Source organism: Pinus tabuliformis, chromosome J (assembly GCF_031772625.1).
Source record: "Pinus tabuliformis cultivar Carrire ecotype Pingquan chromosome J, CPIR1, whole genome shotgun sequence".
In the NCBI taxonomy this organism is placed as follows: domain Eukaryota; kingdom Viridiplantae; phylum Streptophyta; class Pinopsida; order Pinales; family Pinaceae; genus Pinus; species Pinus tabuliformis.
In genome coordinates, this window is record NC_142295.1 from 904,258,914 (window position 1) to 904,273,853 (window position 14,940).

At 38.4% G+C, this 14,940-nt stretch overlaps 1 protein-coding gene across 1 annotated transcript in view; it reads right to left on the reverse strand.

Moving 5' to 3' along the window:
* Positions 1–14,940, reverse strand: part of LOC149229636 (endonuclease/exonuclease/phosphatase family protein) — a 190,611-nt gene that overhangs the window by 42,701 nt on the left and 132,970 nt on the right. The window contains exons 2-3 of the mRNA XM_089378697.1: positions 3,395–3,594; positions 3,120–3,230 (exon numbers count right to left, since the gene is read on the reverse strand). Of these exons, the coding sequence (XP_089234823.1) occupies positions 3,120–3,230; positions 3,395–3,594 (311 nt within the window). The remainder of the gene's footprint in view (positions 1–3,119; positions 3,231–3,394; positions 3,595–14,940) is intronic.

The following is a 14,940-nucleotide window of genomic DNA, read 5'->3' on the forward strand; positions in this document are numbered from 1 at the left end:
AAGATATAGGCACTTTGTTAGGGAAAAAACCCATATCTAAGGGAAAACCCAGTCAAAATCTCTTCCTTCTATAGTTTTCCTTGAGACTCTTCAACCTAGACAAAGACCTCCTCCACACCAAGCCAACCTCTTCTTCTTCGATCCAACCTTCAACCTAGTAGCAACAACACTTCGACCCTAGCAACTTCGACTTGGCTGCTTTCAGCATCAACAACAGCTTCGACTTGGCAGCTTTCAGCATCAGCAGCAGCTTCAACCTTGACAAGGAGACTTCGATCTCCTAAACCAGCGCACACGAGAGAGAGAGAGAGAAGCAAAAACTTCGATTTTCTTCTTCCTTTCCTTCTTGATCAAACTCGCACTCCTTTTAGCCCCTTCCTTCAACTTCGCATTTTTCCAGCTTCCAACTTCTAGCTTCAGATATCGAACTATGCTTAAAGTGTGAGATACTCCAAATGAAGTCAAACTGCATTGTATATATAGCCTTCCAATGAGGTCGAATTACCTTCCTTGAGGCCGAGTTGATCTTCTGGAGGCCGACTTGGTGTGGAGGTTACATAATTCATTTTTTACTCAAAATAATTATTTTTACATCGTTCAAAAGCCCAAGAAGAGTCTCATAAAATATACAATGACTCTAATGACTCTTTATTAATCCTAGAAGTCCACAATGGGGACTTTGACTAATAAAATGATGACCCAAGCATGAAACCCATGCTTTAATAAGTCATTGTAACAATAATAAAAATTCCTTTGAAAAATACATTTTATGAAGACCGAACCTAGTTACATTTTTCAACAGGTAGAGCTCATGCTTGGACTTTCACCCACATGCTAATTTGTACGTCCCGACTGTTGAGAAATCTAGGGCAGCTAGATTAGGTGATTTCTCTTACTTTGATAAGCGTATGATGTATTTTTACTTAACTTGATTAGCTTCTTTCTCTTGATTACATTTAATGTTTCTATCATCAAATAGCTACCAAATCATAAATAACAATGAGACGAGGACACGGGATGTAGGCGGTCAGCCAGGGCCAAAATCTCTCCAATTGAGAGGAAAACCCACAAGAATTCTTCTCTTCTTATAGAATCTTCAAATGACGAATTCCAAACCCTAAGACCCTTGACAAAGACCCCTACAAGACCAAGTCAACCTTTCTCCTTAATGAGCTTTCTTTCCAGCAATTTCAATCCCAGCAACTTCAACCTTAGTAGTTTCTTCTGCAAGTTCGACCCAACAGTTTCTTCCGGAACTTGGAACTTCGACCCAGCAATTTCTTTGGAACTTCGACCCAACAGTTTCTTCTGGAACTTTGACCCAGCAGATTCAATTTTGTTCCCGACAACTTCGACCCTAGTAGTTTCTTCTGCAATTTTGACCCAACAGTTTCTTTGGAACTTCGACCCAGCAGTTTCTTTGGAACTTCGACCCAGCAGATTCTTCTAGAACTTCGACACAACAAATTCTTTTGGAACTTTGACCCAACAAATACTTCTGGAACTTCAACCTAGCAGATTCTTCTAGAACTTCGACCCAACAGATTCTTCTACAACTTTGACCCCAACAACTATCTGGCACTTCGACTTGCCCAACAACTGTAGAAACCCTAACACGAGAGAGAGAGAGGCCCAAAACTTCGATCTTTCTCTTCTTCTCTTTCATCCTTTTCCAGCTTCTATCTTGAGGAGATAGAACTTGCTTGAGATTGTGTCCAAATGAGGTCGAGTTCCTTCTTATATATAGGCTTTTGAGGAGTACGAATTGCTATCTTTAGGCCGACTTGTCCCTTCATGTAGGTCGTATTGTTGCTACTTGTTTGAAAAGGCCTTGGAGGGTCTTTTACTCTTATTTTGACTCAAAAAAAATTCTTTTCAATATGTAACATGCCCAGAAGGGTCTTCCATGCATGACAATTACTCAGTTGATTGTAGACTCAATAACAAGCCCTAGAAGCATTCAATGGGTGCTTGCCCTAAAAATAAACTTCCCTTGACCATGAAACCCAGGCCTCAAGAAGGACAATTATAAATTTATTTTCTCTTTACATAAAATCATGATTACATAAGTCATTATGAAGACCGAACCTAGTTACATATTTCAAAACCGGTCATCTTTTGCATTTTAATTTTTTCTCTTTTATTTTTCTTATGGCCATCATATGCTCTTTTCTTTTCTTTTAGCTGGATCAACCTCTTAGGGTGCATTTTCAAGCCCTACCCAATGTATGAGGATGTGTGAGTGCCAATTCCCAATGAACCAATGGTCAGTTGACCCGAAGAAGGGAGGTCGAATAGGGGCTCATAATGTAAGATGGAAAGTGGTAAGTACGAAATAGGGATAGATAAGGCAATGCTATCTCAATCGTGAGTTCCCAAGTAGTGCCCCTTCCTAAAGCCATGGGCCATTAGGGGAAGTCCCGCTGGACTAGGATTGAAAATTAACCCCCCATTTAAGGTGAGGGAACAAGAGTACAGTGAAGACCCTTCTTTCTTCCAAGTTACCCCATAATCCATGTCAAAATTCCCAAATACAAACAAGCATAAGCACCCGATTGCAAAATGAATAAAGTACCTTTTGATCAGAAGCCCACCTTCCAACATGTGCTCTTGACAAATGGGCGAGGAAACATATGACTGATGTAGGTGGCAGAGATATGAATGGCACATCACATCAGCTACAAAGTGGCTCTCAGGGGCTGCTAGCTGCTGGCTAGCTTTTGGTGGGTAACAGGGCCAAAGGATCTTGAGGGGCTTGAGGTTGTGTTACATGTAGGGTTAGGCTTAACCATAAAGATATCCCTAATTTTATAGTCAAAACATTAACACCTAAAACAAATATTTTGCACGTTAAAATATAGCAGTGTATTATGATTCTCCATTGTTAGAACAAATAAAGATTGATTATTTAGTGTACAGTCGCCCACACTTGTATGCACTCCAAGACATTAAGGGTGAAGCATGGTATGTCAGAAAATCAATTCTGAAATAACAGATGCAGGTCAATCACATTAACATACATAGAAAAATAGCATACACATGATGGTCAATATGTCATCAAAAATGTGGCAACTGACAAGAAGCAATATCACAAAAGTAGAGAAATGATCAAATCTGACCTGCATGCAAAAGTATGCTCGCCTCATAGCATGTTCTGGAGAAACTGAACACTTGTACTTAGCCCACCAGCTGGAATGTTGAAAAATCTCATATATATTGGGTGTGACTTCCTATAGCAACATTCAAGAGTCTTCATTTTACACACTTAAACAATTAGCTATGATCATTATATAACTGAGCTGCCTGCTAGGTGGCTAGGCTTGGAGAACCAAACCATTTCAACAATTATATGCAGGTAAGGAACCCACAGGAATTGGGACAAAGAGAGCATCACCTGCAAACAAATAAAATGGGGCTGATGTTGTTCAATGAGATCTCCCAATGCTTTCATCCTCGCGTGTACCTCCAAGTCTTCTCGGAACCAAACGTTGTATGTTAAAATGACCAAAGTAGTCTCCTTTTCACTATTATCTTGAAACTTTGCAACTGATTCTTCATTTTCTTGACAACATGGTGCTGCTTCAACCTTGGAATCTAAACAATATGGATAATAAACAAAATTAGCAATACTTCAAACATAAACAAAATTGATGTAAAAATATTAAGGAAGCAACCAGAGAATAACACCCAGAATTTTGAATAAGCAAAATTTCATAAACAACGTTTCTTAGGGGAGACCAAGGAAAGCTTTATATGAGGAAAAAGACTCTGAGTATTTGTGCAATTTAAATAGGACAAAGTTTCAAGAGGCTATTTTCCTAGTCGTTTTTTAGCTTATTTTAGAGCACCAACCATTCAGAGAATGTCACTCAACCATGTAGCAGAAAAAATGGGTCGAACATGTGTTTTCATTCTCAGATGAATTTGCACAACCTGAACAGTGGGTACAGGCAGATGGTTCCCCACACCTAGTTCTTGCTATTTCAACTTCTCGTTTTGCCATGTGTGTTATCTCAAACAACCTTCAGAACATATGTCATTAGTAAAGATATGATCTGAAAGCTTATTACACAGCCATTCAATTCTGTCTGTAGTATCCATGCTATTCATACCCCATTCTTCTAATAGGTGGAGTAATGCACACAATCATTCAGACTTGCAACGACAAAATTTGGTTAAACCGTTCCCTAGAATTATCATGAGACAATTCCAGACCACAGTATACAATCTGAAAGCCTTTTCTTACACTTTCCACTGAATTTCTGTATAAATAGGGAATAAGTGCTGGCTAAATTTCCATGTAGTTAAAAATAACATATTTCGATTAACATGATCACTGGCATTTAATATAAATGTTCCTCAAAATGAAACTTTTATTTTCGATAGATCTTCTATACAAGATGAACATATAGAATTTATAAACGAGAAACATATGCTAAAAATAAGTGAACTTGTCATTATAACTATGAACCTAAGTCAGATGCAGAGAGCATAGAGAAAAAATCCCACATTTGAGGAAAACCTAGATTGGATTTCCTAGTTATTCCCCTGCTGACACTCACTGATCTCTCCTCAAGTTTAAGTCAGGGAGGAGCTTTTGCTCCCCTCATCACCCTTACCAAGCATCCAGTGAAGGGCATAATTTTTCTCAGCTGGACCCACTTTAAGTCTTTAAATCTCCAATTGGACAAGAAGTGGGTTCTTGGAAGCCCAATACAAAAAGAGAATAGTTGCATTTAGAGAAAGGGTGAGAAGTGGTCCCTTCCTTGGATCTTCCTCCAGAACATGTCCAAGATAATGCCGTGGATTTGAGTGAAAAGGCCTCAGTTGGAAAGTTCACTAGCTTTTGGTATTCCCAGACGGCTTTAAACACCTTGGATGTTTAAGGTGTTTAAAGTGCAAAAGGAGAACTGTTGTATTAAGTCAGAAGGTGGGAAAAGGTCTCTTCCTTGGATCTTCTTCCAGTGCTTGTCCAAGATATTGGAGTGGATATGTTTGAAAAAGCCTTAGTTGGAAAGTTCAATGGTTCTTGGCCTTCCCCTAAGGATTTAAATGCCGGGATTACCACGTTATGAATCCCCTATTTTGAAGGGACATGAAAAAACTTTCCTGCGGCAGGAATTTATTTCTTTATCATCCTTTGACCTGTCAAAATTGTACAGATAACATATTTTAAGACCCGTGGTTGCTAAGACCAAGATGTGTTTACCTCAATAGGTTGAAGATGAGTTTTGACATGACAAAAGAAGTGCCATCGCAAATGCTCATCTAGATAACCTGGTTAAGACTCCAATTTCCATCCCTACATCTTTGTAAAAGGGAAAATTTCAAGCTGATAGGTAGTCATTTAGTAAGGCTTAATGATGCAACAGAACCAAGATGACACAATTATTGTGCAAGAAATGGTCTAGGATTAAAATTTGGGAATGGCTTCCTTAAAGCAGTAACTCTTGAACTTTTAGGGTACGAATACGCCCATAAACCTAACTATGAACAAGTTCACTTCAAGTGCAGAAGGTGTTGGTTCCTCGCCAAAAAACCACACAAGTAGAGGCAGCAACACAACAGTCTCAAGAAGACTCCATTATTCCAGATACGTGAAGCAGGAAGAGGAAGCCAATAAGGGAACGGAAAAAAGAAAGAAATGTGAGGGGTCAGGGCCTAAAAGATTTTAAAGTCCTAGATAAATTTGAAGAGAATAAGACCTATCTTTTAATGTTACAAATCAAGGAACAGAAAAGAAACAGAAATACACCAAAGGAACAAGGGCAAGAGCAAAAACAAAACACTCCACAGGAATGTTTGTCTACCTTAACAGAATGGAAGTGGCTGAGGCAGGAACTTCACGAGCACCTCTAAAACAAAGTTACAGGAGTCACCTAATATTATAAGAGGAACACCTAAAAGAGCCTATTGTGGACGACTTTCATGAAGATTAATATTTGCTTCCTGAATAAGATTAGTGGATGATGCTCATGAGAGAAGGATCATAGATGAATTACTTTAAAATACTCTATGCAGTTAATCCTGAACCATGATATTTCATAATGCTTAAATAAGAAGGGAGCTGTTAATGGATAGATCATGAAGCACAATACTTGCTAAGGTTTTCCCAATGGGGTAGCAAACTAGATTAGCTTGACTATGGAGAAAATTGTGGTAATTTTTTGGAATTCAACTATGTATAACCTTTGAAACAACCCAACATTTAAAGTGAACACTTCACCCACCATTAGGGCAACCGATTAAAGCTCCATGGAGAAAATCTCCATGGTAAACATGCTTGAGACAAAGTCCAATTGGGAAGGGTAACCTTCCAGCAAAGTCTTGGTTACTGGTTCAATTGCCAGAAGTGACAATTGATGTTATGTGATTCCATTACATTTGCAATTCCAATTCTTCACCCTAGTGAGCATCATGTGATGCGATGAGTTCTAAGTGGACTATTCAAGCTCATGGGAAATTGGTACAAGTTATCTCCAAAATCAAGTTATGCCAATAAAGTTATCTCTTAAATTTGGAAAAATAGTAGAGGTACAAGTATATGAACAAAAGGAAAATAAAGGGTAGCCCTCACTCTTTGGGAACCCTCTGTTTTAGACTAAACCCAGGAAATAAAATCAGATCATTGGCTTTGCACAAAATTTATTATAAAGCCATCGACTAACCTTGCACAATAACAAACATATACAATAAAAGAAAGCTTGTCAGACAACGCTCTACTAGAAATAGTCCAAACATTATATTTGGAAAACTGGATAGGAGCTCTAGATCTAAATCTAGTCTTAGGTGCCAATAGGATAAGGGATTGCCATAGCAGACCTCTGTATAGAGAGTTGGTTAAAGATCTAATGTCAACTCGCAACTTACTACACATTCAACCCAACAAAAAATATTCACGTGAAGATAATGCCTTCATAGCTAAGAGATTACAGGAGTTCCTTTCTCAAGATTCTTTTCTCAACACAAATTTAAGCATTGGAACAAGAAGCTTATCCAATGTGACATCATACCAAAAAGTTATTTCCATGAACATCAATTCTCACAAAGGAGAAGGCTCTATCCCTTCTAATTCAATCCAAAATGGCTTAACAAGGATTTCTTCCAATTGGTCTAAAGTGTTTGTGTTGACGGAATTAACCTTGTCGTGGCATACTGTTGCCACAAAATCTAGCAGGCCTAACGCAAAGCCCCACTATGCAGAACCAAATCTTAGGCAACAAGAGAATAAGTTGCCACTATCACTTCAACAACCTTTCTCCTGCTCTTTAGTGGTATTTGACCACAAGGGAGGCTTCCCAAAATGCTCACCTAAAGGATATTCAATGATAATGGCTCAGGGTGAATAACATGAGGCCTACAAATTGGGATATAGTACTGGCGGAGCATAGAAGACCTAAATAATCTATGCCAAAGTTTGGGTACTCTATTCCTAGACTGATTAGAGGGTTGTTATAAGTTAGGGTTTTGCAGATTTTCAATGATGAGTGCGGTGTCATATAGCAGCCCAAGGAAAAGGCATTTCAATGAATAATCAACAAAGGATGCAACATCTTCATATAAATACCAATGAGTTAGGGTTTTTAATGAAATTCTATGGTTGAAATAATGCATAAACAGCAAATAAGTGATGACATCAGCCCTAAACCAGAAGGTTTAACATGCAAGAATGCTAGATTTTTCTTTCATATTATTTATTAATGCATTTCCTACTTTAAGAATGTAATGTCCCCAGTGGATTAATTGCCCCAAGGGACGAAGTAGCCTATCAATCCCTGTAGGTTATAGTCTTTCATAAAGGGGAAAACCCCAAATTACCCGATGTTTGTGAAACATGGAGTAAGTTTTGGGGCAGCTAGGGAAATCTATAATTACAAGACAGAGGCTCTTGTAATTAAATTGTCTCTGTTTTTCTTTGAGCCTGAGGCTCTGAGCATTTTAAGACCCCTTTCCCTTCTTTGACTAGTTTCAGTGGAAGAGATCCCACCCTACCTAGTCACCCCTCCTTGCTCTGGCACAGGTCATTGGAGCAAATCATGGATCTGGTTCTGTCTGGTTCAGTAACAAATCGGTATCTTCTGTCTGGCAAATATGTAGGATCTGGCACCTAATTGATCAAGCAACATTCTGGCGACATACTCGGCTGAAGGTGATACCGGTTGTGGACAGACTGACAATTCTAGGACAGTGAAGAGCACGATTGGAAGGCTGCACTATTACAGGGATCACAGTGTGAAGATTTCAGCCCTCCTATGCCTGAAGTTTTAAGCTAAAGTGGATCACACAAGATTGAGCTCCCTTTTGGATGCAATCAGCCAAATTCGGCCCATTTTGGGTTAGGAACCACCACAAGAACACCCGACTATCCGCAGAAGCATCTGATCCTTGTGAGTTGACTCAGAGGTGACTTCTCAGGCTGCGGATCCTTTCAGGGCATCTATTCTGAGGCAGGGAGACTATAAGAAGACTGAATTGTTGCGTGAACAGGGATTCTATGGCAGAACGAGCCTCAATTTGGAGTTACAGAATACCGAGGAGCTGCGAGCTAGATGCTTGAAGATGCGAGTACCTCAAGCTGCGAGTACCTCAGGCAGGCAATCAAGTCCGTTGTGATATTGATGGCACATTCATCATCAATATCACCCTCTAAGCATTAAATTGAGATAGAAATACGTAGCATGTCAAGTCAATATTTTGTTTGAGTGATGGGTACATTTTTAGTAGGGTCATAATAGAGGAGTTCGAAAATCAATGCCATTAACATCATGGTAAATAGAGGGTTTGGTGCTCTTGATTAAATGCTAGTTCCATACCCTAGTACATGACAAAATCTGATGGAAATGCTACAATCCCTCCAATCCTGAAATCCTGAAAAAATGTTAAGTCTGCTAGATTTTGTGTGATATCTAAAATTCTAAATTTCTCCACATGAAATCCAATGAGGTCAGAACCACTCTCAAACATACTAAGTCATTTCATGGTAATGTTAAAAATTTAGGTATCCTTTTCCTTTAAGAATTTAACATTACCATGAAATGCATAGCAATACCAGGGCCATAGGCTTGAATATTAGGTTGCCCCACTCAAAAATTTAAGCTTTTTCTTAACAAAAAATGCGTTCAGAACATCTTTGGTAGAATTGTACAGAATCAGTGGTTTGGTACAAAATCGACCAGTTCGGGTTCCATTACAGAACTAGCCAGTTTGTCACCGAACCAGCCATTTTTGGTTCTGAACCTAGAACCTGACCAGTTTGGCCCCCAAACCAGTCGGACCGGCCAGTTCCGGTCCGATTCTGATAACATTGAGTAAAATAATTACTACGGGGCTTAGATCAATTGATGTTGTAGTCAGATCTAGCTGGTTTGAACAACAATATTATTGGACTATGTATAATTTGGTTATTGGACAGTCAGTCCAACTAATGTGGATTTGAGGAAGCTCCTACTATTGATTTTTATCTTAATGGTGCCTTTCTACTATGGTTAATTTATATCAAGAAAATAATTGCTAATGTATGAAGGAATAGCTTGTGGTATTTCTATTGGAAACCCTAGTCTAAACAAGAAACTCTAGGACACAAAATTACCCTAGGACATTAGAGAGAACCATAAAACATCAAACATAAATTAACATTTTATGAATTTCCACATAAAATCCTAGCCCTAACCGTATCTAGGAAAAAGAAAGATGACGAATAAATTTAATAAGTAGTGGGTGTATCAAAATTTTAATGACTAGTGCATTGTCCTAAATGGGCTTGATGGAGCCTTTTAGGGTAAAGCTCAATGAGAATGACATTGTTGGAAGGGGTAATGACTAGGGCATCCACTTTTAAAACCCTAGAAATTTTCCTTCTAAAGGCAGATTTTAAATTTAATGATTGCACACTCAGAGTTTCATTGAAGGTTTCTAAGAGATCAATTTTGCATGTCATAGAGGAGCAAGATTTCAAGATAAATTTAGCAATTATATCATGGCACAAAATAGAAACCCTAATACACATACAATATGCCAAATATAGAAAATAAGCATTAACTTACAAAATTCTCCAAGAGAAACACTTCAATCAATCCCAAGAAAACATCTCCAAGAGAACTCACATCATGAAAAGACTACATTTCGACCCAAATAGAGGCAAGAGACTAATTCACAATTTCTTGTAGAGAAGAATGATGAATGTGTGATGATGAAAAAGTGGAATGACGCTTCCTCTAATTATATGAGGACTTGCCTTATTTCCACTAATTTTGCAAGCAAAGCCCTAAACAAGTTTGCTTAAATGTTCAACAAGTGTGAGGTTACAAGCCAACCTCAATATAGCTCAAAAACATAACAATAAATACCAAAATAGCCCACACATGTGGGGAAATTATGTCCTCCTCTATGATGTCATCCTCCATAAATGCTCAATATGCCACAGAACGATCTTGAGTGCCTCCAAAAGTGCCTCTAATACCATGACATCATCACCATTGTGCCCTACATCACCCTCCTAGGGGTAGAACGAGTGAGATCGCACCATTATACTCAAACATTGGGGTATATGAGTGATGTGCAAGGACTCCCATGTCACTTCAAGGATAACCAATCATCATCCAAGCTTTGGAACAAGCAACGTCCATCAAACAATGTTAGGGCCACCCTAGGGATGTCATTGGTCCACCTGGGCACATCATCAATAAATCCAACACCAAATGATTATTGGCTTGACGTTTCAACATCTGGGGGTACTCATGAGAGTCAAGTACCATCTGGAATCATCTCATAAGCCAACGCTCATCCTTGGAGGGGCAACATTACATCATCAAGGTCATAATTTCTCTCTGGGTTGTGGTACAACAACCTCTTCAATGTTGTAGAAAGAAGGCAAGCTCATCTCTCAAGGGATTTTTGTTGTTGTGATGACACCACATCACAAGAACCTCTCAAAATCAGGTGAAGTCAACAATCATTAGGCACAATAACCATTTATACATCATAGTGGGCCATACCTAATGTTAGGGGCACAAGAATACTTCACATAAAACTTACCTTCAAATGTCTAACTAGATTAGGACATGTAAACAAGTCACCTCACTTATATTAGTTATATTAGGGATGATTATGTCAACAACCATATTAGGTGTTATCAACCCCCCCCCCCAAGGGGAATGACATGTACCAAGCTAACCCATCAATCCATAGGTGTGTATGATAATGGTTGCAAAGTGGGAAAGACTTCAGGGTAGGTGTCATAGCCATGTGACGAGCTAATGGGGGGTCCAACACCCTGAGTGTATAAATGTGAGGGAGAAATCATGTTCACATGAGTTACCCCTTTACTCGACCTAATTTTTCAACCACTTTCATGTATCTTTTACTTCTTTCTGATTTGTCTTTATTACATGCATAGCTTGATAGCCCAAACTTGCTTTTTTGTATTTTTCCAATAGACCCCTTAAGATGAGGTAGTTTCTCACTCATCAGAGTTAGGAATTTCAGGGGGTCCTTTCTTTAGATAAAGCATTGAATGCTTGAGGAACTAGGTAATGGCTAATGAGGGAGGTAGAGCTCATACCAAGCTTTTGCTCATTCACTAAAAAATGTCCCAGCCATCCTTTTTTTTTCATTTTACGATTTTCTTTCAATGTCAATTTGTTATGCTTTTACCTTTTTTTTAGCTGCATCAACCACCAAGGCCAAGTCAAGCCCAAAATCAAGGATGTGGAAGAAGGGTGCCAGTCCCAATGACCACCAGCCCAAAGTATGGAGATGGATAAGACTGAAAGATTTGAAAGTGGTGAGAATGGATTACCTTGAGGCTTGGACACACAACATCAATCAGTACTTCCCCAATATTGCCCTTCCTAAAATCATAAGGCCTCAGAGGAGATCCCACTGGAATAGAATCGAAATTAACCTCCCAAGTGAAGTAAGGGAACAAGAATTCAACCGAGATCAGTCTGTTGTCGCGCAGATTGACACGACAACGCTCAGACCGGGGGCTGTCACTCTGATCCCCGATCCCTCCGTTTAAGCCTGTTTCCCGCGGCTAAGGGGGGTAGTCCCTGTGAGATGATGAGGCCAACTGTCGACCAGTTGGTTGGGAAACACGAGATACGATATAAAAAGGGCTCGATGGATTTGATTAAATTAGCAGACCAGTGCCTTAAGAGATAGTTATTAAAATGATTACTTGTTAAATGATGTAAAAAGATGGACCATGAACAGCAATCATCTATCATCAGCTGAAACACAATGCTCTTAGAAAAATGATATCCAGCAGCTAAAAATTTGAAAGATGAATACTTTAAATCACCACGAGAATCATAAACCATCAACCAGATATCAATTTCGCATCTCGGCTTGAAAACTTTAAATCTCAGCATGAAAGATAATAATTCCCGAAAATGACTGGATCTGACAAAGAAATTTTTCCAAAAAAAAAAATTTTATACTTTTTCAAATTTTTTTTTTTTGACAAAAGTTAAAAGAAAAAGAAATCTAGAAATTAATAAAAAAAAACTAAACTATTTTAAAAATAAAACTAAATCTAAGAAAATTATAAATAAATCTCTTTCTTTTTTTTTTATATTATAAAAATCAAAAAAGAAAAATCTAAAACTAACAAAAAAATTTAAGACTAAGCCTACAACTTATGAATCTTTTTATTTTTTATATATATTTTTCATATTTTAAAAATCTAAAAGAGAAAGGATTTATTAATTAAAATCTAACAAAACCTAAATCTAAAGTTTAAATAAAGAAAACAAAACCAAATGAAAGCCACGAATTTTAAAACCTAAACTAAGCCAAAAACATATCATGCAAAGCCTATCATAAAGCCGTATGATAAATAAAACAACGAACCATCCAGAGAACGACGGAACGTAATGTGACAGGCTCAGAAAAATGAGTGCGTACTCAGGTAGTCTGCAACGATATGATAAGCGAAGCCACGGATTGTTGAACGCCAAAGATCAAAGATCATGACCCCGGCTCAAACAAAAAAAAATTTAATGCATACAAAGAAAAACGTCAACACAGTCGACGGCAAGGGAAAATATACGGATCAAAAAAAAAAAAACGTTACCTGAGCACTGTATTAGACGAATTTTCTTACCCGTGCACATAGATTTTCCGATTTTTGTCTTTTGCTGGCGTGTTGACAGGCCGACGCTATACCAAGACGGCGACTGAGAAGGCAGAAATTGTAACTTTGAATGACTGATTAGTCCGAAGCTTCAGTGGCCAGTAACGCGGTTGATGACTCTTCTGTTTCTGTTGTCGTTCAATATGAGTTTTGAAGGTGTAGCTGACATCGAACCTTTCCAACAACAACCTGAATCTTTACACGGGGTCCATGCTAACAACATAAGAACTATACATCCAACAATATCGTCTTCAAAACAACAACTTTCTTTCTGATGAGGAGTTCAAATGTCTTGTGCGAGTATCTGAGTCGGCACTACACCATGACCTTCAACGGGTATTCACGCTGGCAGTCAATGCAGCGAAAACGTTGGAAAAAATGTTGAACGTTGTTACCAAAATAACCTTTCGCTGCAAGTTGGCTCAGCATTGGGTGCTTCGATTTGGCTTGAATTTGGCGGCTGAGCAGCTGCAAAACAAGAAAAGAAAACCCTAATGTTAAATCTGCATAAAACAAAAATTTGAAACCCTAAATCAGAGAAAATTTAAACCCTAGACAGTTGATTAAATGTACAGATTTAGCCCCTTCACAGCCAGATTTAACAATAAGAACAGGAGAATTTTAAAGAGAAGAAATTTCAGATTTGTCACTGTAAAAAAGAAAAAAACTTCAGAAATTCTCTCATGCAGATCAGAAAAATAAAACCGAATGATAGACCCAGGATCAAATCCACTGGACTCAGCAGAAAATGCTTGTGGGAGTTGGCTGGTTCAGCCGAGAACTTCCCCTAACGCCCACCAAATCTTCTTCAGCAAGGGTTTTTCTGCACAGCTCAGAAACAACCATCAGTAAAGAGGGCAAGAATGCTGCTAGATCTCAGGAAGTAATGGAGATACCTGCCATTACTTCAGAAACCCTAACAGCACCCAAACCCTAGCAAGTGAGCAAGATACATGTACCCACAATACTCTACAAAAGCTATTATTAACAGCTGAAAATAACATATGCAGAAAATCAAAACAATCTCACAGCATTTCAAGAGAGTAACACCAGCAGGATATGGACCCCAAAGTCTTCTTTATTAACTAGAAACAAATTTACAAGAGAGCTTCTTCAGTCTTTGACTCACAGATCCCATGATCTCAAATGACTCCCTAAGACCCTATATAAAGGAAATGATCCTAACGGCTAGTTCAAGTGATCCATGTGGAAATGATCTCGACCGTTGATGAGGATCAAGACATCTCTTGATCTCATCCGTCGATTTATTCACTTAAAATATTATTATTTTATTAGTTAGGGTTTTTGCTTGATTTTTTTAATTTTTTATTATTTTTCATTATTTTATTATTTTTATTCATTTTTTAATTTTTTAATTCATTTTAAAATGGATCACTGAACTAAACCTTCGGAAACATCACCTAGGACCTAGGACTTAGGACTCATGAGGGGATTTAAAACATTTCTCGACCCTCAGGACACGTTACATCATGACTTTTACAAAATTACATCTTAAGGGACAAACCCATTTAATACAGACCCTCACAAAACACCCAGCTCTGCGACACAACGATAATCTAGCAGATCAACACACTAGGATTCTCCTAAAGTTCAAATGACAAAATCAATCCCGGCTTTGGGGTCAGGTTTGAAGGAAAACTCTGCCGATCCGTGGATCGGTGAGACAAAAAACCTTCCGGGACGTAGATTATCATCAGAAAGTTAGGTCCACCTAGGCAAATTACATACATGACTTCATGTCTGCTAAGATTATTTACAGTTAATACATGCAGACTGGGTTTACA